This window comes from Oncorhynchus kisutch, linkage group LG1, assembly GCF_002021735.2.
Source record: "Oncorhynchus kisutch isolate 150728-3 linkage group LG1, Okis_V2, whole genome shotgun sequence".
In the NCBI taxonomy this organism is placed as follows: domain Eukaryota; kingdom Metazoa; phylum Chordata; class Actinopteri; order Salmoniformes; family Salmonidae; genus Oncorhynchus; species Oncorhynchus kisutch.
In genome coordinates this window covers 62879880-62906096 of record NC_034174.2, presented here as the reverse complement: position 1 = coordinate 62906096, position 26217 = coordinate 62879880, and the positions used below count along the sequence as shown (strand labels likewise).

Here is a 26217-nt window from a genome sequence, read left to right as displayed (position 1 = left end):
TACCGATTGTTATGAAAACTTGAAATCGGCCATTCCAATTCAAATCGGTTGACCTCTAGTATACACTGTCCAACTAAATGCTAACTTGCAGGTTCCTTCGACAATGCAACAATAACAAATAATAAAATAGTTAAAGCTCCGAAAGACATCCTCAGCAGCATCTTTGAAAACTATTACAGACTACAAAGGGAAACCCAGACACGAGCTGCCCAGTGATGCGAGCCTACCAGACAAGCTAAATGCCTTTTATGCTCGCTTCGAGGCAAGCAACACTGAAGCATGCACGAGAACACCAGCTGTTTTGGACGACTGTGTGATAACGCTCTCGGTAGCCGATTAGAGCAAGACCTTTAGACAGGTCAACATTCACAAAGCTGCGGGGTCAGACGGATTACCAGGACGTGTACTCAAAGCATGCATGGACAAAAGCATGCATTCAACCTCTCCTTGACCGAGTCTGTAATACCAAGATGTTTCAAGCAGACCACCTTAGTCCCTGTGCCCAAGGAGGTGAAGGTAACCTGCCTAAATGATTACCGCCCCGTGGCACTCACATCAGTAGCCATGAAGTGCCTTGAAAGGCTGGTCATGGCTCACATCAAGAGCCTCCTCCGGACACCCTAGACCCACTCCAATTCGCATACCGCCCCAACAGATGACGCAATCTCAATCTAACTCCACACTGCCCTTTCCCACCTAGACAAAAATAACACCTATATGAGAAAGCTGTTCATTGACTACAGCTCAGCGGTCAACACCACAGTGCCCACAAAGCTCATCACTAAGCTAAGGACCCTGGGACTAAACACCTCCCTCTGCAACTGGATCATGGACTTCTTGACCGACCGCCCCCAGGTGGTAAGGGTAGGCAACAACATGTCTGCCACGTTGATCTTCAACACTGGGGCCCCTCAGGGGTGTGTACTTAGTCCTGTCCTGTACTCCTTGTTCACCCACGACTAAGTGGCCAAACATGACTCCAACACCGTCATTAAGTTTGCTGACGACACAACAGTGGTAGGCTTGATCACCGACAACGATGAGACAGCCTATAGGAAGGAGGTCAGAGACCTGGCAGTGTGGTGCCAGGACAAAAACCTCTCCCTCAATGTGAGCAAGATAAAAAGGATCATAGAGTAAAGGATAATACAGGCCGAACAGGCCCCCATTAACATTGACGGGGCTGTAGTGGAGCGGGATGAGAGTTAAGTTCCTTGGTGTCCACATCATCCAAACAGACCAAGACAGTCGTGAAGAGGGCACGACAAAGCCTTTTCCCTCAGGAGACTTGATTTGGCATGGGTCCCCAGATCCTCAAAAGGTTCTACAGCTGCACCATCGAGAGCATCCTGACCAGTTGCATCACTGCCTGGTATGGCAACTGTTCGGCATCTGACCGTAAGGCGCTACAGAGGGTAGTGCGAACAGCCCAGTACATCACTGGGGCCAAACTTCCTGCCATCCAGGACCTATAGAATAGACGTGTCAGAGGAAAGCCCATAAAATCAGAGACTCCAGTCACCCAAGTTATAGACTGTTCTCTGCTACTGCACGGCAAGCGGTACCGGAGCGCCAAGTCTAGGAAAAAAAACCTCAACAGCTTCTACCCCCAAGTCATAAGACTTACTATTTACATTGACACCCCCCCTCCATTTATTGTGTACACTGCTGCTACTCAATGTTAATTATCTATGCAGTCACTTCACCCCTACCTACAAATTACCTCAACTAACATGTACCCCCGCACACTGACTCGGTACCAGTACCACCAGTATATAGGTTCGTTATTGTATTGTGTTACTTTTTATTATTTTTTACTTCAGTTTTATAGAAATATTTATTGAATGGCACTGTTGGTTAAGGACTTGTAAGTAAGCATTTCACGGTAAGGTCTACACTTGTTGTATACGGCGCATGTGACAAATAAAGTTTGATTTGATTAAGATGCGCTTAAGACGCACAAAACCCCCCCAATAGCAATTATCTCTAATCTGACACTGGCTGAACTAGATTGTCTTGTGTTTGTGGTAATTTAGCTCAAGGTTGGACCTCCCAGTCTCAGGGGAAATTTTAAAAGCCTGGCTGAACCAGGCCCACACAGTGAATAGAAGACCTGAAGTCAATAGGAGCCGTGAACCTTCATTCACTACTCTTAGCCTACTTCATTCAGCTGCGAGACAAAAGAAACATCCGATAATGAACAGTGATAACAGAGAAGAGAGTAGGATGAGGGGCAAAGAAATCCTCCTCGGTAACAGACACGCAGCGCGCAGACAATGTGCAACAGATTTAGATGTAGAGGGAGAGAGAGAGGCAGACCGAGAGAGAGAGCAAGAGAGAAAGAAAATGGCAGGAGGAAAGGCAGGAGAAGGGAATTGAGCATGTTTCGAGGCGTTGCTCCTTCTGAGAGAGGGCGCAAGAATGAGTAGAAAAATAATTACAACCGTTATCGTATGGTTAAACTCCCGCGAGGTTTATTCATCTAATGCCTACTCTTAGTCCTGTCGCACTCAATAAACAATGTCCAGAACACAAAAAGAAACGGAAATGAGAGGCTACTTTGGAGTGTTCCACAAAGCTTGACTGACAGGGGGAGTTTCGTTTACCTCGTCTGACTGGACTGTGAATGGTAAACATGCTCTCTCGGCCAAGTTCTTTCTTTCCTACGTCTGTTTCACTCGCGGTCAACGTGAAGTTAGCCTCAGGCTAACGACGGAGTCCAAAGCACACGGAAATATAAAGGACTTTGGCGATACACTGGTTTTTATTTGCTGCCTTGGCAAAGGCCTGCAGAACTCGGAGGTCATTTGCATGAGAGAATACAAGTAAGGCTGCAAGTTTTTCAACTCTGTGACCTGACCCTAAAAAAAAGGAGTTACAGTGAGAGTTTGTTTCAAAAGGTCAGAGTTTGTTCAAACCAATGACATCATCCTAAACCGCAGTTTTACCTGCATGTGGTCTCCAGCCAGCACGATGCGGGTGCTTTTGCTGGCCAGCGCGAAAGGCATGATGGTCTCACACTCCATGGCCTGGGCCGCCTCGTCCAATAGGATGTGAGAGAAGAGCCCTGCGGACACAGAAGAACACAATCCATTTCAGTCAGAGCACCATTCGATGGCCCATTAATTACCACGAGGTGAGGATTCATTAGACACCTTGAAACAAACGGTCTTGTTCTGTGGCGGTGCTTATGGTGAATGCCATCGGTAATACCCAATGACACATGTAACATCACAACCTCATTGGATAATGATGGATTTCGATATCGTGTGGTATAGATCTGCTATGTAGTTTTGCAGTTTGGTCCTTTTGGATCGGGGTCCAACGTTCCCAATGCGATGGTCTTATTTGTGACTAGTGCTATGCACTTTAAAATATTCAAAATTGACAAACATTAACTTTCTAACCCCAAACAAACTAATGACGAATGCTCTCATGTACTATTCGTTCTGTAAACTTGTAGGCCTACTTTAGCCGTGCTTATTGTTCCAGCAAAAAAAGGTTTGTTTATCTTCTACCCCTTCTGTCTATCCATCTTCAACAGTAGCCACTACACACCAATGCTGGTTTTGCTGACGTTTCAAAGGGTTTGAGCAGTGGCATCCCGGATTTAAAATACTCAAACATTTCTCAGTCCATGAGGAGAAGGTTATGTACAGACTGTTTTGTAGTGGTTGTTGGTTTCTAGTCCGTCTGGCTTTGTGATTGCACAGACAGCAACAAAAATAAAATAAAAAAATACACAGGAGATGTGTCTTCTGCCACATCTCTCCGTCTCTTTCTCAACTTCAGACAGTAGCCGCTATACACACTAAAGCTGGTATTGCAGACGTTTGAAAGGTATCGAGCGGTAACCCTGATAAAAAAAAAAAAGAAAGGCTCAAACGCTGCTTGGCAGATGAGGATGAAACGGCATAGTCGAGGACTGTCGGAGCAGAGCAGGCAGGGAGAGGTGGAAGAAACAACCACTGTACAGCCGCGTCCAAACGCCGCAACATTTCCACAAGAATAGTACAGTATGGTGGTGGAGAAACGGATCAATTGAGGGCGTTAGAGGGTTTCATGGATTTTTCTTTAATGTTAAGTACTAGCATACTTCAGAATATATTATAAAAACCAGACAGGAGTGGAATGCATTCACGTTCTGTATAGTGTAAGCCCATATTAAAATATTTATCTTTACAACAAATTATTGTGCAAAATGCACAACAAAGTTTGTATTCATGTTGAGTGTTGGAACTGCAGTTGCACTTGAGCAAGAGATTAAATATAAAGCACATTTGGCCATATATTGTAGTAGGGCTGTTTGTGTACGGCACCCTGTATGTCAGTTAAGAGTCTACAAAGACACCAAAGTGCCATAAATTCACCTCCCATTGTCATAGGAGTCACTATTAACAACTCTAACCCCAGCCTAAGGTGAAGCTAGCGCCACAGCTCCACCCTCATAAATAGGCAAAACAGCGCATAATGGACAGGAATGGATGTACAGGATGTACAGTGACAATTACGTAAGGGTCTGTAATGTACCGAGGCTGGGCGTAAAGAGGGTAGGAAGGCAGGTTCTGTTAATGATCGGGGGCAGTCGGACATGAAAGGAGGGTGGGGGGGGGCTGTACTTAATCGTGCACATGCCTTACTGGGCCGTCTAAGAACCAGGGGACAAATTGCATTTCTCCATACCCAGCTATCATCATATGTCTAACGATGGCTGTGGAATTTGGCCTGAGCTGGGGGAGGAAGGAGAGCCCTGGGGGGTGCGGTGGTGTTAGGAGGTAGACTATTTAGGAGAAAAATGTAGTTCTCTCGGTCATCTCACACACACAGACAAACCCATTGGCTGCCAAAAGCCTGGCCCATAGAGAAGCAGAGGGGATTAACAAGCCCAAACAAAAACAGATGAGTCAACGCAACCTGATCGACATGTGTACTGGATTGGTGATTTGTTATCACTACAAAGGAGTGGGAGGGGCTCCCAATTGCCTCATTTGTCGGCGGTTTTCATCAACGGTGAGTGCGGGAGACAGATGAAACGCGAGGGGGGGGGGAGATAATAAAGTGAAGTGCATGCAATACAGGCAGACAGTGTTCCTAAAAAACAGACAAAGCCCTCCGCTGACACATTAGAGACGGTTATTAGCTCGCTGCTGACAAATTGGTTTGTTTTCATCGTCTTTTTAACTCCATCTTAAAATGACTTCTTTCCTCTCTCCACCGCCTCCTGCCGTTACGGGGAAGGGGTGGCGGCTGATCTAAAGGCGCGCTGGGGCGGGTTTGAGAGGTGTCATGTAGCTACGGGGACGTGGGGTGTCTGGATCGTTTTAAGGCCCCGTTGTCATTCCATTGACTTTAAAACAAAACTGCTTGGTAAACGCAGAAAATGTGCATGTAGCCTAAGCCATTTCAACAGGCAGTTTGCAGTTGCATTGCTCACTTGTTCCTGGCTATACAGCTCCTTGTGTCAAGTAGTTATCGCACCTGTGTATGATACGTTTGCTGTATATGCTACGTCAGCGGGTAGCCACTCACCTGGCTCCAGGTCCAGCTGGCAGAGGTACTGGGAGGTGCTGAGGGTGACCACCACCACGCGGTGCCGGAGGATGTCCTCTCTCTCGGGCATCTGGAAAGTGTACTGTGTGTTAGAGATCAGACAGTACTGCTGCACCAACGGGTGGACAGTCTTCACCCAGCGGTTCCTGAAGTATACCCTGGGGGGGGCAGAGAGAGAGGACACAGCGGGATGGTTAATTACAGACAAACTGGGCCGACAAAATCAAAAGTAGCAGATATTTACTTTGAGAAGTATCTATTTACTGGTTTTAATGATTGTAATTATTTCTTTATTTTAATTCCTGAACTTGCAACTGACAAGTAGTGACACAAATTAGCAACATCTCAACTTTTCATACTTTTAGCATTTTGCAACTGTCCTGACATTTTCATATCACTCCATTGGTTGCATCTGGTCTCATTCCCTACGGGGTTGTGTGCCATGACAGGGTTTAGCGGGCGTAAAGAACTGTCTGGGTATCGCCTTCAGCATGCACACTTACGGCCTCCTCACTTGGCTAAGCACACAAAGCCCCGGGAGAAATTGGCTGATAGCCCAATTACATGGCGATTACAGTGGGATTCCCAACACAGCCCTTGGTATCAGGCCATCAGTCAAGTGTAACAAGTCATTTGTTTCCCCCTCTGGGCCTTCACTGCAACATGGGGTCTGGCTAGAAGTCAGGGATACATTTTGATTTTTGAGGGGGGGCTGGATTACAGTTACTGTGATTAGAAGTCACTGAAGCAATAGTTGAGGGAAGGAGATTGAGTGTAGGTGAGAAATGGAGGAATGTAGGAGTCTTTATGTCACAGCTGCTGTGTTGTGAGGCCAGGACACGTCTCCTCAGAAAGATCCGAGGGTTTCAGTTTGGGTTTCGGTATAGCACTTTGTGACATCTGCTGATGTAAAAAGAGCTTTATAAATACATTTGATTGATTGATTATTGATTTTGACTGCGATTCCATGCATTCGATACAACTACGAGTGGATTTGGGTTTGTTGATGCCTCAGGCTACAGCCAGCAGGGAGAACTGAATGCCTGAAAGCACACTGTTCACAAGAGGTGTGGATTGATTTCAGGTGGCAGGTTGGGTACTGTAACAGCTAAAAAATAATGAATATCTTGGAATATAGCAAGTATTGTGTCTTATGAGGGTCTCGGTGTTCTGAAGAGGTGCTGCAAACCCCTTGTAAAACTTTTCTACGGGCCCTTACCTGAGAGGTCTTGCGTGCGCGTTGCCCGCTTCTACGTATGGATGAAGGTAGTCCTTTATGTACAGGTCAGCTGCACTGTTGGAGTGGGTGCAAATGAGGACCCTGCGAAAGAACGGGGATAAATGTGTCAGTACTTAAGAGATCTTTACCAAATAAATATGGCCAGGAGATTTTGTTGACCACCTGATCTGACCAAGGAAAAACTCCAGGCCATAACAATGAAAGACAAGTAGGTATGTCGGAGAATCACTGAATAGAAGTGAGAACACCTACCGTTTCTGCGTTGAGGCAATAGAGACAATTCTAGAACATTTATTTTGAGGTAAACATGTTAACACGTCCCTTAAACAGAGTTGCAGGAACGTTGTGCACTTGACCGCATGTTCCTATTTCTCAGAAGGTTAACATCATGATGAACAACTGTCTATAGGGGTCAATCACCCTCCTTGTATCGGCTTTTAAAACATCCAGAATTCATTCCCACCATGTTATATTTAACATAGTCAGTTGGAAAGTTTTCAGATGAATATTGTATTTCTACACATTTTTCATTATGTATGAAGGCTTTATAAAATAAAAATATCTTATGTTCGAGGCCAAATGCCACAATGTATTTATGTAAAAAAAAAAAAAAAAACAGGAAACAGGAAACATGGTTGTTTCCTATTTTTACACGAGCCAATATACATTTCCTGTCAGCGTCTCGCCGTACTAACAAGAGAAGGGGCAGAAAGTGGAAGAGCGGGAGTCTTCAGGGCATTTTGCATTCTATTACAACATGGAATTCTGTTGGAACTGAGATAACAGGCCATTGTAATGACAATTCAATTGAACACAAGGTTCACTTGAATGGAGATTAACCATCCAAACAATCGCTGCCTCAATCCTAATCAACTGACATTCCCTTAATCCACACACACATCCCCCCAATTGCCTTCAGTGACACATTCTGATCGGATGATACACCCAACTTAACAATGACACCCTGAGTGTTTTCTTAACTGTCAACTCCAAGGCTGCCTAAAGCCCCGGGAGCAGCAGTAACCTTTGCCCTTTCGCCCTTTTAGAGCAACCCATCTGGCCGTAGAGGAGTTGGCGTGTGGCGCCCGCCTCACCTGCTGTCGTCCTGCTTGAGGATGTGCTTGACGGCCTGTGCCAAGGTGAAGGTCTTGCCCGTGCCGTAGGGCCCGATGATGAGCACAGGGGGCAGGGGGATGGTTAGAGGCGTGGTGATGGCCAGGATGGCCTCCTTCTGCTTGGCGTTGAGGCGCGGGTCCAGCTGCTCGTCCCACTGCCTGTAGGATGGCAGAGAGAGGGGATGAGATAGGGGAAGGAGAATGGAGGAGGAAGATGAGATTCACATTGTCACTAAGTCGGCTGGCTGGCGAACAAGCATCATCGCTCATGGGGTTTCTGACACAAGGAGGGGGACATTGGTCCACACACACCAAACCCCGCCAAAGCACACCAACACACCCTCTTAAGTCTGACAAACCATGGACCAGTCTCTCAGTCCTCATTAGAAAGCGGTGGCCAAGTGGAGTCGAACAGCCCGCCCGGTCGATCGTATACAGGCCCAGCCATACTAAAGGCAGCTGTAAGCACCGTGAATGGGCTGTGAATAGGTAGGGCAGAGGGACGGATTCAGGGATCAGTGGGGATGAACGGGGAGCCGGGTCAGGGTTTAAAACTGAGCTGGGAGGCTCACCCACAGAGTAATGAGGTCTGAGGGAAGAGGGGTGAGGAGGGTTGAGGTATTGGAATGGCTGGCTGATCAAAAGCACTATGTATTGGTGGGTGAAAAACAGACACACACAGGGTGCACAGCTGGTCTGAGAAACCCAGACACGGGAGACAAGCACATTGGCGCTGGCCAATTAGCTTATTCATGGCCAATCAACATGGCAGTCAATAGCCACCATGCAGTCAGGCAAGGCAGGGGCTTTGTTAGGCCTACATAACAAGTAACAAGCAATATAACCTACTTACTCTAACAAGCAACACTTTCCATATTATTTCAAACCCATTTTTAACACCACTCATTCTCATACCATTATCTTAATGAGGTGAAGCACACATGGACCCATAGTAGTTAGGGACTTGATCCAAATTGGTTACTTCCATATGAGCTAGTTAAGGTGGTGATTGTACTAATAACCATTGGCAATATTGTAAGTGCATTTAAATTGTGGCCACCACTGCAAAACACATATATAACGCAGGAAGAAGAACCTGACTTGTTGATCTTTCAGTAGCAAAAGTTCTAGCGCATGAAATCTTTAATCAAAGCCTATACAGTGTTAATCATAGTCAGGAAACCAGATAAATTAGTTATTTGGAAGCATGAGATTAGGCTGGACTTTGTTGACTCTTGGGTTCGTGTCAATAAAGATTAGTTGTACGACTTTAGCCGGGAGAACTAACAGCTTTTTAAAAAATGGCCACCTAGTCAGCGAGGGCAGCTAGTCCCGGTCTCCTTTCTCAACTTCATTCCGATGTGAAGGTATTAGCAAAGCTAATTTACCATGCATGTTTTAGGGAGACTTCTATATTTAACCTAAAGGAGTATGCAAGCTAGAATAACATTTTACACGCACACACACGTAGGTTATAGCGTATTAAAAAAAATAAAAAAAATGTCCCCTGACAAAATGTATCAAAACCTCACATGGATCAATGGAGGTGAGTAAGGGACCTGTTGGGCAGATGCTGATTAGCAATGGCTGTCCTGAACCTGTTTACACACCATGGAACAGCGGTTGAAGGATCTATGTCAGGCAAATTCAAATCTGGAACACGGAGCCAGTGCCACTTCTGATTTTCATTATTTCCCTCAACGACCGAGTTGGACCTGGGACACCAGATGGTTGCAATTAATTATCAGGTACAACAGAACAGCAGACCTCCAGGCTCAGATTTGAATACCCCTGGTCTAGGGTGGGTTGGATAGTACTTGTAGGGGCTCCAGGGATCGTGTGCGCGCGCGTACCCGTTGGGGCCCCAGGGATCGTGTGCGCGCGCGTACCCGTTGGGGCCCCAGGGATCGTGTGCGCGCGCGTACCCGTTGGGGCCCCAGGGATCGTGTGCGCGCGCGTACCCGTTGGGGCCCCAGGGATCGTGTGCGCGCGCGTACCCGTTGGGGCCCCAGGGATCGTGTGCGCGCGCGTACCCGTTGGGGCCCCAGGGATCGTGTGCGCGCGCGTACCCGTTGGGGCCCCAGGGATCGTGTGCGCGCGCGTACCCGTTGGGGCCCCAGGGATCGTGTGCGCGCGCGTACCCGTTGGGGCCCCAGGGATCGTGTGTGCGCGCGTACCCGTTGGGGCTCCAGGGATCGTGTGCGCGCGCGTACCCGTTGGGGCCCCAGGGATCGTGTGCGCGCGCGTACCCGTTGGGGCTCCAGGGATCGTGTGCGCGCGCGTACCCGTTGGGGCTCCAAGGATCGTGTGTGTGCGCGCGTACCCGTTGGGGCTCCAAGGATCGTGTGTGCGCGCGTACCCGTTGGGGCTCCAAAGGATCGTGTGTGCGCGCGTACCTGTTGGGGCTCCAAGGATCGTGTGTGCGCGTGTACCTGTTGGGGCTCCAAGGATCGTGTGTGCGCGTGTACCTGTTGGGGCTCCAAGGATTGTGTGTGTGCATGTACTTGTTGGGGCTCCAGGAATTGTGTGTGCGCGTACCTGTTGGGGCTCCAGGAAATGTGTGTGCGCGTGCATGCATACCTGTTGGGGCTCCAGGGAATGGTGGGGGTAAGGCTGGTGTCTGGGAACAGGATGCCGTTGTCTTTGATGCGGTCCAGAGCATAGTGCATCTCACACAGGGGCAGGCGGTTCAACTGAAACTGCAGCTCCACCTGGGGCAGAGGGGAACACAGGAGTGGGTCCTCATGGACAGTGTGGCCACGGCCAGAAGACAGAAGTGGTCTTGGTTAGTCGTTGTCAGGTCAGAAGCAGTCAGTGTGGTTACTTATTTAGGTCACTCAATCCAAGTGTTGAGACTAAATAAAGAGCCATTTTAGAGGAGGCTCAGCTGGAAACAATTGGCTCTAAACAACTGCACAACTGACATATTACTCAGTGATCTATCAATACAATGCTAAAATGGTTGTTACGAATTGAAACTGTTGATCTCCCTCGCTCCTTTTCATGGACAAGTAGCCATTTATAAAGGTCCTATGAAATCTGTCTAATGTTTCACAGGTCCCCCCCCCCTCTCTTCAGGTTTTCACTCTTTTTTAAATAGATAAACAACTAAATTGGATGTTTGAAGTCCACAACAATACTCAAACCATATCAGGAAACCACTTTTGAGTCCTGGAAAAATGTTGAGAAATGTAGATTTGTGTACTTATTACCCTTTAAATTTCAGTGTGCACCTGTTGCTTAGATATATTTTTGTAGCGCACGTGACGGTAGAGTTTGCAAAAGAAATAGCCACTGGATATAATTTTGTTAGGTAAGCATAGGCTACTTTGTGTAGTTAACATTTAATTGAGAAGGTTTTTGGGAAAGGCTTTCCCATCTACCTGAATACTTTTTATTAGCATCATCGCTAACGGCTACATACCGAATCATTAATGCATTCTGTTCATGTCTTATGATAAACTTGTGCACTTCTGTGATTCCGTGTCCTCCCACCGCATTGCGGATTTAATACGGCCCTAGTGTAGTTACCCTTTAATTCCCTTGCGCACCTAGAAAGAGGCTGGGGGTGTTTTTGTAGAGCACACGTGATGGTAGAATTTGCCAAACACATACCTACTGGATTAATGCAAATAATCATGATATTCTTCCAGGTAAGCATAGGCTGCTTTGTGCTTAACTGAGAAGGTTTTTGGGAAAGCCTTTCCGTCGACCAAAATATTTTTCATTAGCGTCGTCGCTAACAGCTACACAAAGTTCAACAATTGTTTTGATTGTTGAATTCAGTTATAGTCTAGGTTCCGTGATTCCGTCCCTACATTTGTTCTTTATCTGCGGTCAGTCTGCTTGGCAATCAAGGGTCTTCGTTGATAACTAGGGAAGGCTAGGTGGCACGTTCTCCCCCTGACAAACTGCTGTTACATTTCATAATAGCGTGGGTTTCCACAGGGTGGCTAGAGAGCTAGCTTTAATTCCCCCATCGCCATAGGCCCTGTCCTAATCACTTAGCCAGACATGAGCTGCTAACAGGTACAGTAGCCAGCAGTAAAGTGTGGAGAACGAGGGATAAAAGGACACCGAAAGAAAAAGATTTATGAATAAAAATATATATTTTTAAACATTGAGGAGAGAGAGAGAGACATTCTAAATGGCAAGAAGATAAGGACAAAGAGCAAAGATATCGAAAGGCAACCAAACGGCTCGCTCCAAAACACGACGGACAGATTATTTTCCCAGCAACAGGCTTGTTTGGATAATTGCTCATGCCCGGGTCTCGCTTTCCCCCCCGCCAACCCATCATTCACACCGGAGAGAAAGATCAGCCTTCAGCCGCCACTGGGCAAAGTAATCTGGATCTCTCGCCGCGCTGGCAGAGTGCAATTTTCCCTGGAGAGCCAGCCTTGCTGTTGACGGCGCTAACCTTTGTGAAGTGGTAATCGATACGGGGACCTTTCACCCTGAGAGTTTGCTTTCGCTAAAGCATCAGACGTTGGAGAGGTGAGGCTTTCATTAATGATTTCTCAACTCTCAAAATGGCAGAGGACACAATGGAATGGGAGATTGAAAGGATGGGGTGGTGGGCCTTTAAGAGGTTTAAACCATTCACCCGACTCAGAGAATAATTTCTATGCCATCTCCTCTGTCCGTGGTGACATGGGACATGAACAAGCTTTTCGAGTATGACTCCATGTCAAGGGAGAAGTCCTTGTGACTCAAAAGCATAGACCTCACCCGTGTGATTGTGTGTTGTATTGAACTAAAGGTAACAAACATCCTCCATATTGCAACAAGGCTAGAATGGCACTGACTCCATACTGGACTTTGGATCCGTTCAACCAATAACCTACCCACAAAAATAAATAGACCAACACCTATTGTGGCAGCTGCCATTTTATAAATCTAAGTTGAAAAATAAAATATATTCTAACCAATCAACTCTTCTGTAGCAACTTGTTGCTATGTCAATCACACAGTGTTATACAACAATTTATTTTGTCCGTACCTGCAGTTCCCTATCAGGTATCAAGCCCAGCTCCTCGCAGCAGTCCTTGCATATCCGCAGGAAGATGTAGTCCTTGGTCTTCTCCTCGATGCATGCCTCGTAGACCCGCTCCTTGACCCCCGGGGGCTGGCTGCACCACTCCTGGCGGGCCAGGGGCAGCAGCAAGACAGAGTTCACCTTGGTCATGACAAGGCGGCCCGCCAGCGTGTCCTCTGACAGCGTCTCCGTCAGCTTGAAGCGGGCGAAGAGCTGCCCGTTCTGGGCGTACTTGGCGCCACCAGAGATGCCCGTCAGCATGAAGCTGGTGACCAGCTGGAGGTTGACTTTGATGTTGAACCTGGTGGGAGAGGAGAGTTAGCGTCATTAGCCACAAATGAGGTTAGGAATGGGATCATTAGCATTGTTAGAAAAGGCTAATGTGACTGACGAAAGGGGAGAGTAGGCCTAAGCGAAGTTAGCCAGAAATGGACATTAGCATTGTTATCCAGTGCTGAGGCGACTTTGATGTTGGAACTTGGGAGGGGAGAGGGTGGGACGGTAGCAAAGATAGATAGCAATGAAATGGGACTGGAGTTGTCGTGTGGAAAATATGCACCATGTTTAACTGGAATAAGGTGGAATCAATGTAACTGCTTCACTTCTAGAAATTTGACCATTTCACATTATTTAAATGTAAACAGCAGTTGTTGTGATCCGAAGAGGGACAAACTTTTTGCCCAGAGGCATTAACATAGACAGCTGTTAGTGGTAGAAACATGTTTGTGTTGGGTAGAAGGATCTTCTGTTTGGCATGAAAATCTACCAATTCATCACTTTCGATTTTAGCAGAGTGGCACGGACTTGGACCATATGTTTCAGCTTCAGGTGTCCCTTAGGTAAGCTTGGGCCCTTAGAGAGCATTGCAGATTGATTGTTGAATAATCATTGGTTTGAGGAGAAAGAGGACACGAGTTGGGCCATGTAGTCATGGGTGGTTCTTGGACAGCCAAAATGACTTTCTCAGAGATCAATATCTCTTATCGAGGCAGCAATACTGGGAGAGTATTTGACAGGGACGTTAGACTATATTGAAGATGAACAGAGCAAAGTACAGAGAGAACCTGCTCCAGAGCGCTCAGGACCTCAGACTGTGGTGAAAGTTCACCTTCCAACAGGACAATGTCTTAAGCACACAGCCAAGACAACACAGGAGTGGCTCCGGGACAAGTCTCTGAACGTCCTTGAGTGACCCAGCCAGAGCCTGGACTTGGAAGCCGATCAAACGTCTCTGGAGAGACCTGAAAATAGCTGTGCTCCCCATCCAACCTGAGAGCTTGAGAGGATCTGCAGAGAAGAATGGAAGAAACTTCCCAAATACAGGTGTGTCAAGCATGTCACGTCATATGAAGGAAGACTTGAGGCTGTATTTTATGCCAAAGGCGCTTCAACAAAGTACTGAGTAAAGGGTCTGAAAACTTTTGTAAAATGTGACATTTCAGTTTTATTTTTTCTAAATGTGCAAAAAAATGTCAAAACGGGTTAAGGGCTAGTGTGTGTAGATTGAGGGGGGGAAACAATTCAATCAATTTTAGAATAAGGCTGTAACGTAAGAAAATGTGGAAAAAGTCAAGAAATTCACAGGTCCTAGATCAGATTATTCTGATGAACAGATTCCCCTTGAAGAACACCCCATGAAGCCACACTTCCCAGACACAGATTAAGCCCTTTAAACTAGAGAATCTCCATAGAATATGCTTCTTGTCCATGACTCAGCTTAATCTGTTTCCCAGGAAACCGTCCCTCAATGTTAAATTGGAAAATTAAAAAGGAACCTATCATTCCACAGCCCCAGGCAAATGACAATAACAGTGATGAGGGGGAACAGTGACGGAGTGGGGGAGGGCAACCCTGGTTACTTCAACTCGGATGACTAAGCGAAGGCTTGGGGGCCTTTGATTTGGTCTCAATCAGGGTTGGCCTGCTGTGATAACCTGGTCTCCTTCTCACCTTCCACTGAGGAAAGCAGCAGGTGCTGAATTACAGGGGGGTTTTGGGGAGGCGCCTCAGTTTATACACAAGAAATTACTTCTATTCTAAAACAAATTTCCTGCTCTGGGGAAATCTCTGGGGATGCCGAGGAGATATGCATTATTAAAAAGGGCTTTAGCTGTGTGACTGGCCACGTGTGCAGTGCACACACACACAACCCCTTTCACGGTGGAAGACCGACTCTGACACCTTGTGGTGGGCCAGTCTCCACTCAATCCAGACTGTCGCTCTGTACTGTCTACACTAAAATGTCTATTTGCAGGTATCAAGAGGTGTGACTGACTAAACCTCCAACACTTCTGAGAAAACAGACTCAAATCAGTACACACTCCTTACAATTAAAAGACAATCATTTTCAGCAATGGAAGTGCTATTTAAAAAGTTTATTTTTAGCAATACAACCCATTGTCAATGCTTGAAGGTTTTCAGAATAGAACCGATTGAAAACAGACTACAACAACAAAGAGGCTCTCACTCACTTGCTGACTTCTTTGTACTGGGCGATCTCCTCGATGTAGAGCAGGTCGTGCAGGCGGGCCTGGTAGTTGTCCCGGGTCAGGGTCTTGTCCAGCACCGACTGGGTGAAGAGCTGGTCGGCCGACAGGGGGATCTGGTAGCGGGCCAGCAGGCTGCGGTCCAGGTCCACCGTCTCGTTGGGGCTGAACTCCACGATGGTCTTGCAGGACGGGTCCCAGCGCTTGGCCGTCATCAGGAGCTGCTGCCTGGCTTGCATTAGGTGCTCCAGGTCTGGAGAGGGGAGGGTTTATTGTGAAAACCACACCTTCCAACATTAATATTGACACTTGATCATGAGGGTTATCAGGAAATATTGGCCTGCACTTGAGTGGTTCTGATGGCTCAGTTGGTAAGACCAGTGTTGTGCGTTTGATTCCCGCATGGGCCATATATACATTTTACTCTAAGTCACAGGGGATTTTGGGTAAGGCTAGACAGAATCTGCAGGTTTCTTACACAGAGATCTATATAATCCTGATATTGTTATTCCAATCCTATAGAACCTTATCAATAGCTTTCATGCATTTGTCTGTAAACATAATAATGTCTAACAGTGTTATGAATGTTTTGATTCATACAAATATTACTTTATTTCAAATCCTCTTCCAGTTCAGGAAGAGGAGCTTAGGAAAATTCTGCCCACGCAGATTCTACCTGGCCCAAATCATGGGAAATATTGGCCTGCTACTAAAGCTATGAGGACTGGCCAGAAACCAGATTTTTTTTTTTTACATAACCAAAGGATAAGAACATTGGACATTGCATTTGCACTTCTGAAATAGTGAGTAATATAAGTCTAAATTCTGTAGTGTCATACCTAAGAAGACTCAAGACTGTAATTGCTGCCAAAGGTGCTTCAACAAAGTACTGGAGTAAAAGGTCTGAATACTTAAAAAAAACTGTTTTTGCTCTGTCATTATGAGATATTGTGTGTAGACTGAGGGGGGAAAGGTGTTTAAGCAATTTTAGAACAAGGCTGTAACGTAACAAACTGGAAAAAGTCAAGGGGTCTGAATACTTTCAGAAGGCACTGTACATGGCTGCCATATTCCACAGGTTGGTGCTACACATTGTGGTGGATAAGGTGAGTTCAGTTACCTCCTATTACATTGCTAAGCACTTTGAGGCCTTATAAGAAATGTCATAAATGCAACCCATTATCAATATAACCCAACTCCTCTTTTAAAGTCATTTTAGTTTTATTTTCTATTAGATGTTAGAAACTTAGGGAGGGTGGGAGGTTCTGAGGTTGTATGTCATAACTGAAAACCTTCTATGGAGGCGGCGTCCACCATGATGCGCTGCATCAGCACGGGCTCCGAGCCAAAGTCGAAGACGATGGTCTGGCGGAAGGTGCCGAAGATCTCGGTGCTGAAGCCCACCACCACCGTGTAGACGCAGTGGTCCATGCCGTTGTTGGCCGCCAGCGCCTCCTCGCCCGCCGTCCACTCCTGGCAGCCCTCGGCCGCCGCCTGCAGCCGCTGGGCGCCGGCATCGCCAACCGACACGCCCGTGATGGAGAAGTGGGGTCGGTGGGCGTCGTAGAGCAGGGCGATGCGGTACAGCTTCCTCACAGGCTGAGGGGGGGAGGGGGAAGAAAGTGTGAGTGGGCAATCAAATAAAAGGCAGATCATCTCCGTCTCATGTGGGTCTTCGGAAGCATAGTCAGTCAGTTAGTCGAAGAGTATATCAATGGATATATGAAAACATTGGCCTGTGAGAGGGAATGTTCAGACGCACAAGTACATGGTCTCCTGTTGTGGTGCTGGGAATGAAAAAAATACTACTTCAGTCAATGATACAAACTACTCCCACACACGACCTCGGCACAATTATTCTGTGATATGAGAAAGTCTTGATAAAGGTCGACATGACCAGACCGCCGGCAAAATCAACATGTAGAGCCTGCCTGTGTGTGGGAGTAGTCTTTATCAAAGCTGCTTATAATGATACGGCCGTGTACGGCCTACGGATAACAGCCAGACGATTCCAAATCAAAATCTACTTGTGAGGTGCTTTTGGAAATATATATTTTTGATTTGAACCCATTGGATGAATCCCAAACAGCACTCTATTCCCTAGTGCACTACATAGGGAATAGTGTGCCGTGTATAAGGAATAGAGACAGAGCCCCTGTTACCTTGCAGAACAGGGAGAAGGTCCAGGAGTGAGCTGATTTCTTGGTGGTGACCGTTACGGAGAGGTTGGAGCTGTGTTCCACGCTGACGCCGTCCAAATAGTCACTCAGCTACGGCAGGAACAGAACACAAGACCATCCATGCCAAGTTAAGGAGAGTTTCAACAAAATAAAAGCCAGGCTAAAATGAGGACATAACAGCTTAATAGAATGTACATTTAAAATGGGCAGTGTATTTGAGATAAGTAGACAGATGAAAGGGTCAACGAGTCAAAAAAACTATATATGCTGAAAGTACAGCACTGCATCTACCACCTGTATCAACCTCGGGGGCTCTGTTCTAAAACAAGCATCTTTACATCCTCCCTTCTTTGAAGGACTAATCCCTGATCTGACCACCTGTCAATGTGTGTTAGATCAGTGATTACTTCAAGGGAGGAAGGAAGCGCTTGTTTTAATGTATTTGAACAAGACCCAATATGACCAGCTTCTCGGCTTATCGTCCACTAGTTAAATCAGTGATTACTTACAGAAGGGGGGTGTATTTTAATAATATTCTAACAGGGCCATAGATAAGTGACTAGACTAGTGTTAACTCACCACTTTCTCAGGGGAGAGAGAGTTCATCCACTTCTCGATGAGCGCCTCCATGTAGTTCTCGGTGAAGTGCTTGCTCTCCTGCTGCTGCTTGAGGCGGATGAGGCGCGAGGCGTAGCGCTTCTGCCACTCCATCAGCTCCTCCTGGGAGTGGGCCGACGTGCACTGGGCACCGTAGCGACACAGGCCCTGCTCCAGGAACCTGGAGGAGGACAACAGGATATTCAACCAGGTGGCGTCAACTTGTTACATGGTTTTCATTTCTAATAGTGTCTGAGAAACCAACCCAAGGGCCTGAAGCCAAAGGGCCTCACCCTCTGAAGCAACACTGAAAACCTGTGTCAGTTGCTTAGCTAGGTAACAGTGTTAATGTTTAGTTGCATGTAAAGCAAACCCATGTTCGCAGCATGGACATAATACTGGTACAATAACAATGGCTTTAAATGAAGGCCACTCAATGTACATATGTGACTAAGTGATTGCATACAACATGCCAATTACTTGTTAAACTAGGCTTGTAATATATTATATGAACTATGGTCTTATGCCACTGTTAACACGTAGTCAGCAACGCACAATAGCATTACCTTTTACACAGCGTGTACTCCTCACTGCTGGTGACTCCTCTAGGCGGGGGGCGAAACTGCCATCCATCCCGTACTTCTGACCACAAAGACATCGTTGCATCAACAGAACATCCCACCCACAGTACATAACCACCTACATATGGACTGAGTGTCAAGCTTTTGAGACTTGAGTCAAAGTGAAAATGAAATCCAACTTTAAAAGGCTTCGTCTTTCAATATTCCGCAACCAGGCGTTAAATGAGTTTTCCTTTTTGAAGCAAATCAGAGCAATAACCCTGACTGTGTGTTGAGCACAAGTTGTTAAGTCTAAACATTTACATAAATAAATGCATCCAAATAATTTTTTCGAGTGAGGATGACTTGCTCACCTTCCTCGTTGTCGTCTGTATATTCTGTGGCCATCTCGCTACGAATGGCCTGAGGGTGGAGAGAAAGTATTGTATTCATAAGACAATAACATTTCATTGTCTATTCAAACAATTAGTTGACCTCCTGGGGACTGCAACAGGTGAATCATCTGCAGTGTCATTCACTTTTAAATATAATCAATACTCATAGCCCAAAGTCCAACATAAGGCCAGACCACCTCACACAAACACTTACTTCAATTTCTGAGAGAAGCATTTTTAATCTAGTTAAGTCCTTTGTGACGATGCCGTTCTGAGGAAGAGAAGGTACAGGAAACACATTACAACACATACAATATCGGCAAGCATATCCAAAAGGGTTTTTAGACTATATCAAGAGACTTGGCACAGTCACTGGTCAATTCAAAATATTCTTCCATAAATAAATTCTCTGAATAACACATTTGTTTATCCCAAAACCAAATTTACAGGCGGGCTAAAAAGGGTAAATAAAAGTGCCGCTTCTGATTCTTATACCTTCTGCAGTAGCATGGTTGTTTCTCCCTGGTTCCAGCCAACTTCAGAACAATAAACTGATTTCATATCTATGCTTTTTTGTTGCCAGATAAGACACCAGTGTTCAGGCTTCGCGATTCACAGTTGAATGTTATCTGTTGTTGGGAGTTGAATTAACAGACAGTCTCCTCGTGTGATAGGAAAACTTGTTTCCTGACACCAGAATGCTGTCCATTCATTCAACTACACTTATGTCAAATCACACTGCCAAAATAAAATCATAAAATTGAAACGGTCAGTTAATCTGACAAGTAATTCATATTTTAGCAATAAAAACTAAGTTAAGTCAATTGAGATTTAACACTAATATTTGGCTATTTTCTGGCATTTGCCCTCATGCAAAGACGCTGGAGACTAAACATGGCAACAAACCCTTAAAAGCATCGATTCAATAGTCAACATGAACAACTCTGTGCTGAGAGAACTTGTTTCATAAAGAAATCCCAGAGGACATTTCCTGGAAAAGTCAAATAAACTAAAATGTTCCAGCTGCTCCCAGAGCTAAATGGCTGTGTTTGTCTCCATAGATCAGTCATAGGAGGGAGGAGGAAAAAGGAGGTGAAGGGAGAAGAGGAAAGGCGAAGAGGAGGAAAAGGAGAAAGGCAGAAGGAGAAAGAGGGGGATGTGAAAAAGGAGGAGAAAAGGGAGTGGGGAAAAATAAGAGGGGGAAATAGGAGGAGGTGATTAACTAGGAGGGTGAAAAAGATGAAGGTGTTAGAGAGGCAGAGTTAACAGTGGAGTAAGGCCGGGAGCCAGTCTTACCAGAGGCTCCCCAAACAGGGACTTGGAGAGGAGGCCGGCCACTTCGTGCAGGCTGCCGTCCAACAGCATGCAGCGCAGGCTGGCCTGAAACGACCCGTCTCCCTTGGCCAGCTCCTCAGCCAGAACTGCAATAAACACACACAGGATGAAGGGGAACGTAACTGCATGATTGCACCGCACTACATTGCAAGGAACGTTTGCTCACTCCCATCACGTCAAACTGCATTCTCTCCACCCAAGTCACATGACATGGGCATAACTGCTGAACTGAAGCAGGCATGGTGTGGTAAAGGGCTATGACCACCAATGTTATTCTAACCGCTTGTCTTGACATGGGTACAGCAAGCAGGCATGGCATGGAGAAGTCCCACTCATGGACACTCTTACCGACAGTTGTGCCTGCTTTGCGTGATGTATTGTTGTCTCTACCTTCTTGCCCTTTGCGCTGTTGTCTGTGCCCAATAAAGTTTGTACCATGTTTTGTGCTGCTACCATGTTGTTGTGTTGCTACCATGCTGTGTTGTCATGTGTTGCTGCCTTGCCATGTTGTCTTAGTAGGTCTCTCTTTATGTAGTGTTGTGTTGTCTCTTGTCGTGATGTGTGTTTTGTCCTATATTTAAATTAGATTTATTTTTAATCCCAGCACCCGCAGGAAGCCTTTTGGTAGGCCGTCATTATAAATAAGAATTTGTTCTTTAGCTGACTTGCCTAGTTAAATAAAAGGTTAAATAAAATAAAAAAACACAGCTATGAATGCAAATGTTATGCTAACCGCTTGTCTTGTAAATTCTCTAACTTGAGCCTGAACCTTAGCGCTGACATTTACCTAAAATGTTGACATGTTTCTAACCGTAACATTTGTTAAGCATATCATCATGTCTGGAATGATTTTAATAGCAATGAAACTGAGATGACACTAATTGCCAATAAAAACAGAACGTAAGGTCTGTTGAGTAGGACTGTTATACTTATAGACATGAATAGAAGGCATCTTTGCAGCAATGGCTCCGAGCAAATGACATTCAGGGCTACATCCATTTTAAATAGTGTTTTTTGTTGTTGTTGTTGATAATTACAGTTGAATCCGGAAGTTTACATACACTTAGGTTGGAGTCATTAAAACTCATTTTTCAACCACTCTACAAATGTCTTGTTAAACTATAGTTTTGGCAAGTCGGTTAAGACATCTACTTTGTGCACGACACAAGTAATATTTCCAACAATTGTTTACAGACAGATTATTTCACTTATAATTCACTGTATCACAATTCCAGTGGGTCACAAGTTTGTATACACTAAGTTGACTGTGCCTTTAAACAGCTTGGGAAATTCCAGAAAAAGATGTCATGTCTTTAGAAGCTTCTGATAGGCTAATTGACCTCATTTGAGTCAATTGGAGGTGTGTGTACCTGTGGATGTATTTCAAGGCCTACCTTCAAACTCAGTGCCTCTTTGCTTGGTATCATGGGAAAATCAAAAGAAACCAGCCAAAATTGTAGACCTCCACAAGTCTGGTTCATCCTTGGGAGCAATTTCCAAATGCCTGAAGGTACCACGTTCATCTGTTCAAACAATAATATGCAAGTATAAACACCATGGGACCACGCAGCCGTCATACCGCTCAAGAAGGAGACACGCTCTGTCTCCTAGAGATGAATGTACTTTGGTGCGAAAAGTGCAAATCAATCCCAGAACAACAGCAAAGGACCTTGTGAAGATGCTGGAGGAAACGGGAACAAAGGTATCTATATCCACAGTAAAATGAGTCCTATATAGACATAACCTGAAAGGCCACTCAGCAAGGAAGAAGCCACTGCTCCAAAACCGACATAAAAGCCAGACTACAGTTTGCAACTGCACATGGGGACAAAGATCGTACTTTAGAGAAATGTTCTCTGGTCTGATGAAACAAAAATTGAACTGTTTGACCGTAATGACCATTGTTTGGAGCAAAAAGGGGGTTGCTTGCAAGCCGAAGAACATCATCCCAACCGTGAAGCACGCGGGTGGCAGCGTCATGTTGGGTGGGTGCTTTGCTGCAGGAGGGACTGGTGCAATTCACAAAATAGATGACACTATGAGGCAGGAAAATTATGTGTACATATTGAAGCAACATCTCAAGACATCAGTCATCAAGTTAAAGCTTGATCGCAAATGGGTGTTCCAAATGGACAATGACTCCAAGCATACTTCCAAAGGTGTGGCAAAATGGCTTGAGGACAACAAAGTCAAGCTATTGGAGTGGCCATCAAAGCCCCGACCTCAATCCCATAGAAATTTGGGGGCAGAACTGAAAAAGCAAGTGCGAGCAAGGAGGCCTACAAACCTGACTCAGTTACACCAGCTTTGTCAGGAGGAATGGGCCAAAATCCACCCAACTTATTGTTGGAAGCTTGTGGAAGGCTACCTGAAACGTTTGACCCAAGTTAAACAATTGAATGGCAATGCTACCAAATGCTAATTGAGTGCATGTAAACGTCTGACCCACTGGGAATGTGATGAAAGAAATAAAAGCTGAAAGAAATAATCTCTACTATTATTCTGACATTTCACATTCTTAAAATAAAGTGGGGATCTTAAATGACCTAAGAGAGGGAATTTTTTTACCAGGATTTAAATGTCAGGAATTGTGAAAAACTGAGTTTAAATGTATTTGGCTAAGGTGTATGTAAACATCCGACTTCAACTGTACATATTGGGCTATTATGTGACGATATATCCTATTGTTTTAACAATATTTCAATACAAAATGTTGTACCTGCACCAAAACTCCAGGTTTTTTTTTTTCATAGCTTATCTTTTTTATTTATATATAAAAAATAAAAAAAAATAGGGAGCCAATTTGATTTGAGCACTTATTTCCTTAACGGATCAAAATGTGTTTTCTCATGCTCTCTCTTCAGCTGACAAAGGCTTAGCAATATGTTTGGAACATCGAAACGCAATAAAATCATTGATTCAAATCACAATACATAGAGAATCAAAATACATATAGCTGCACCCAAGTATTGTGATAACATCGTCTCATTAGGTCCCTGGCAATTCCCCAGCCCGGATTTTAAAGTAGTCAATGTCATCTTCTTCAATGAGTTTTAAAATTGTGAAAGCCCGCCATGGCGTAGCCCATGCAAAAACAGGCTTTATGGCAAGTGCATCCTCTATCCAACTCAATAGTTGGTATATGACTGTGTAACCCGGGAGATGGGACTTCATACAATGGGTCACGTTCTCACTATGATAAGTACTCTACCAACTCACCATGTTTGCAGTCTTCATCTGCTTGATCATAGTTTTTCTGGAGGTAGAAAGAAAACAAGTAAACAGACAAAGTCAAAGCAGCAGAATGACTGTCCTCATAAAGGAGGGTTTAATATGACAGAAGTCCTGACTGAGTCTTAGATAAGTGAGCAGAGTGGATATCTTCGCTACTCAGAGCAGAGTCACTCGCAATATAATTATAGTACTTAAGTAGTCTCTATAATCGTGAGGCTTAAGTAGTGGGGTATAATTTTAGTGCTAGAAGGAGATAACAGCACAGTGCAGTTTGCGGCAGAGAAAGGAGGCGGGACCTTGGTCGTTTTATCTGGTTCTCTGAAAACAAATCGAAGTCAAGATGGGCTTATGACATTTGACTTGAATACACTTATCAAATTCAAACATGTTGGTTAAGTCATAATGTGAAGGAATATGAGCAAAGAGTACTTCTTACTGGCTCGTCTTGCCTTACTTAGATGACTGCTTGTGCAAAACAGGCCACAATTTAGTTTTCCGTGTGAGAGAGAACTGGTGTGAGTGCGTTTGTATCAGTTCACTTGTGTGTGATGCGTGCACAAGTGCCATTTTTGTGTGGGTAGAGGTCAGGGGACCATATGCCCACTGAGGGAGTGGGTACGGGTGTGGGCCGAAAGGTGTGCCTCCCGGGTCAGTCTCATGCCTCACCAGCTGTAGCAGGGCGGCTATCCTGTAGAGCAGGGCGCGGCTGCGGAGGGGGGTAACCGTGTCGTTGGGGGCGTTGGATGCGGGGGGTCCAGGGCTGGGAGGGGCCGGGGGGCCGAGGGCCAGCAGCGCATCTGTGCAGTGGCTCACTGCCGCCTCGTACTCCCGCCTGGCTAACGATCCACTGGCTTCTTCACATGACTTCTCCACTCTCCTGTCTGCCATGACTCAGGGACAGAATGTCTGGAGAGAGAGGGAGGAGCGATAAAAATGGGGATTAAGTCGCACCTAGACACTGATCGTGGGTCAGTTTAGCATTTTCCCCACTAATGGTAATCGCTGATTCTAGATCTGTACCTAGTGAAAACTTCACCCTGGAGTGAGAGACAGGGGGAGATGGGAGGCAATGCTATTTCTGTGATGGGTACTTGGGGTAGTGGACTGGTAGGTCTATTTGTAGACACTTGCTTTGACGAGTTGAAATATCTTGGAATCCAACTATTGGTTCATAGACCTATATTCTCCTCACAGAGCTAAAAAATAAGTAGTCATGTGTGGCACTACAAACCTAAGTCAGTCCTACTGGCTCCTAAGCCGGGTGTACACTAGGCTGGGGCGGTATATCGTATTTGGAAATAGCCAAGTGGTGTTTTTTCAATACCGTTAAAACTCTTTCTTTGAAGTTTTTTTTATTTATACATTTGAATATTTGTAGCTACTTTTTAAGTAAATACCTGCAGTCAACTTGTGGAATACTACGTTAAGAGATAAAGATCGCATTTTTTATTTAACCCGTCACAATTTTTCATTATGAAGTTTACCAGTAGTCCCCAGTCACATGGTATTTGTTTACAAACACACAAAGAGACCAGAGCCTTGTAAGTCAATCTGTTGTGCAACATGCGCCAGGTGATCTAATTACAGTATGGAATTCACAACTAAATGTGAATTCCATACAACTAATATCTTATAACTATTAAGTTAACTGTGCTAAATGCTCTGCAGTTCTGCATTTGGTTTGCTAATTTAGTGGTTAGCTTCTTCCTAAATCATGCTTCTCTTGGTAACAGCAGAGAATCCCCTCCTGGATCAAAAGCCTTGACGTCTAGTATTTGTTTTGTGCAGCAAACCAAGTAGAATTTTTTTAGTTACTTGTATTTTACATGGACTTGTTTGTTATTGCTAACCTTTGGATTACAGAGGGTCAGTGGGGTTTGAAAATGTGTGTTCAGTGCCGGTATTACAGAATATCCTGGGATGGCACAAGATCGGTATAAAAGGTATGACAATCTTTAGCTGTCCCAGACAAGTTCAAGATCAGAGACAAAATCCCCATGTCGTTGGCTACTTGGGCCGTGCGGTGGTCACTGACGCTTGTTTAATGTGAGCAGGTCAGAGATGCAATCTGAGGGCTACCCATCATCCCAATATTTTCAAACACGTTTGACAAAATCTGCAACGCTCTTGTAATGTGAGATGTGCAACACCAGGTAGCCCAGTGGTTAGAGAGTTGGGCCAGTAACTGAAAGGTTGCCAGATCAAATCCCCGGGCTGACAAGGTAAAAATCTGTCATTCTGCCCCTGAACAAGGCAGTTAAACCACTGCTCCTAGGCTGTCATTGTAAATAAGAATGTTCTCAACTGACTTGCCTAGTTAAATAAAGGTTAAATAAAAAAAATGGTGAATAGCAATAGCCAATGAGAAGTCGCCAGAGAAGTAGCCAGTGAGATGACGTTGTTTGGAATCAACCAGAATGTGTAGACTCTCTAGCAGGGGCGATGACTACTAGTATCCATTTAAACTTGCCTTTAACCAAAGTGTCA

The 26217-nt window shown here is 45.3% G+C and overlaps 1 protein-coding gene across 8 annotated transcripts in view; it reads right to left on the bottom strand.

Moving 5' to 3' along the window:
* LOC109888734 (probable helicase with zinc finger domain) overlaps positions 1-26217 on the bottom strand; it is a 61089-nt gene that overhangs the window by 30832 nt on the left and 4040 nt on the right. For 5 of the 8 annotated variants that reach the window (XM_031829349.1, XM_031829385.1, XM_031829344.1 and 2 more), the window contains 17 exons: positions 24397-24636; positions 23716-23752; positions 20458-20582; positions 19376-19432; positions 19141-19189; positions 18773-18848; positions 18189-18387; positions 17592-17699; positions 16722-17028; positions 15415-15682; positions 12908-13244; positions 10486-10616; positions 9516-9620; positions 7885-8064; positions 6770-6871; positions 5530-5708; positions 2949-3067 (listed from right to left, as the gene is read on the bottom strand). In XM_031829349.1, the coding sequence (XP_031685209.1) occupies positions 2949-3067; positions 5530-5708; positions 6770-6871; positions 7885-8064; positions 9516-9620; positions 10486-10616; positions 12908-13244; positions 15415-15682; positions 16722-17028; positions 17592-17699; positions 18189-18387; positions 18773-18848; positions 19141-19189; positions 19376-19432; positions 20458-20582; positions 23716-23752; positions 24397-24618 (2601 nt within the window). In that variant the 5' untranslated portion in view covers positions 24619-24636. The remainder of the gene's footprint in view (positions 1-2948; positions 3068-5529; positions 5709-6769; positions 6872-7884; positions 8065-9515; positions 9621-10485; positions 10617-12907; positions 13245-15414; positions 15683-16721; positions 17029-17591; positions 17700-18188; positions 18388-18772; positions 18849-19140; positions 19190-19375; positions 19433-20457; positions 20583-23715; positions 23753-24396; positions 24637-26217) is intronic. The other 3 variants (XM_031829404.1, XM_031829395.1, XM_031829376.1) reach the window with 2 other exon arrangements.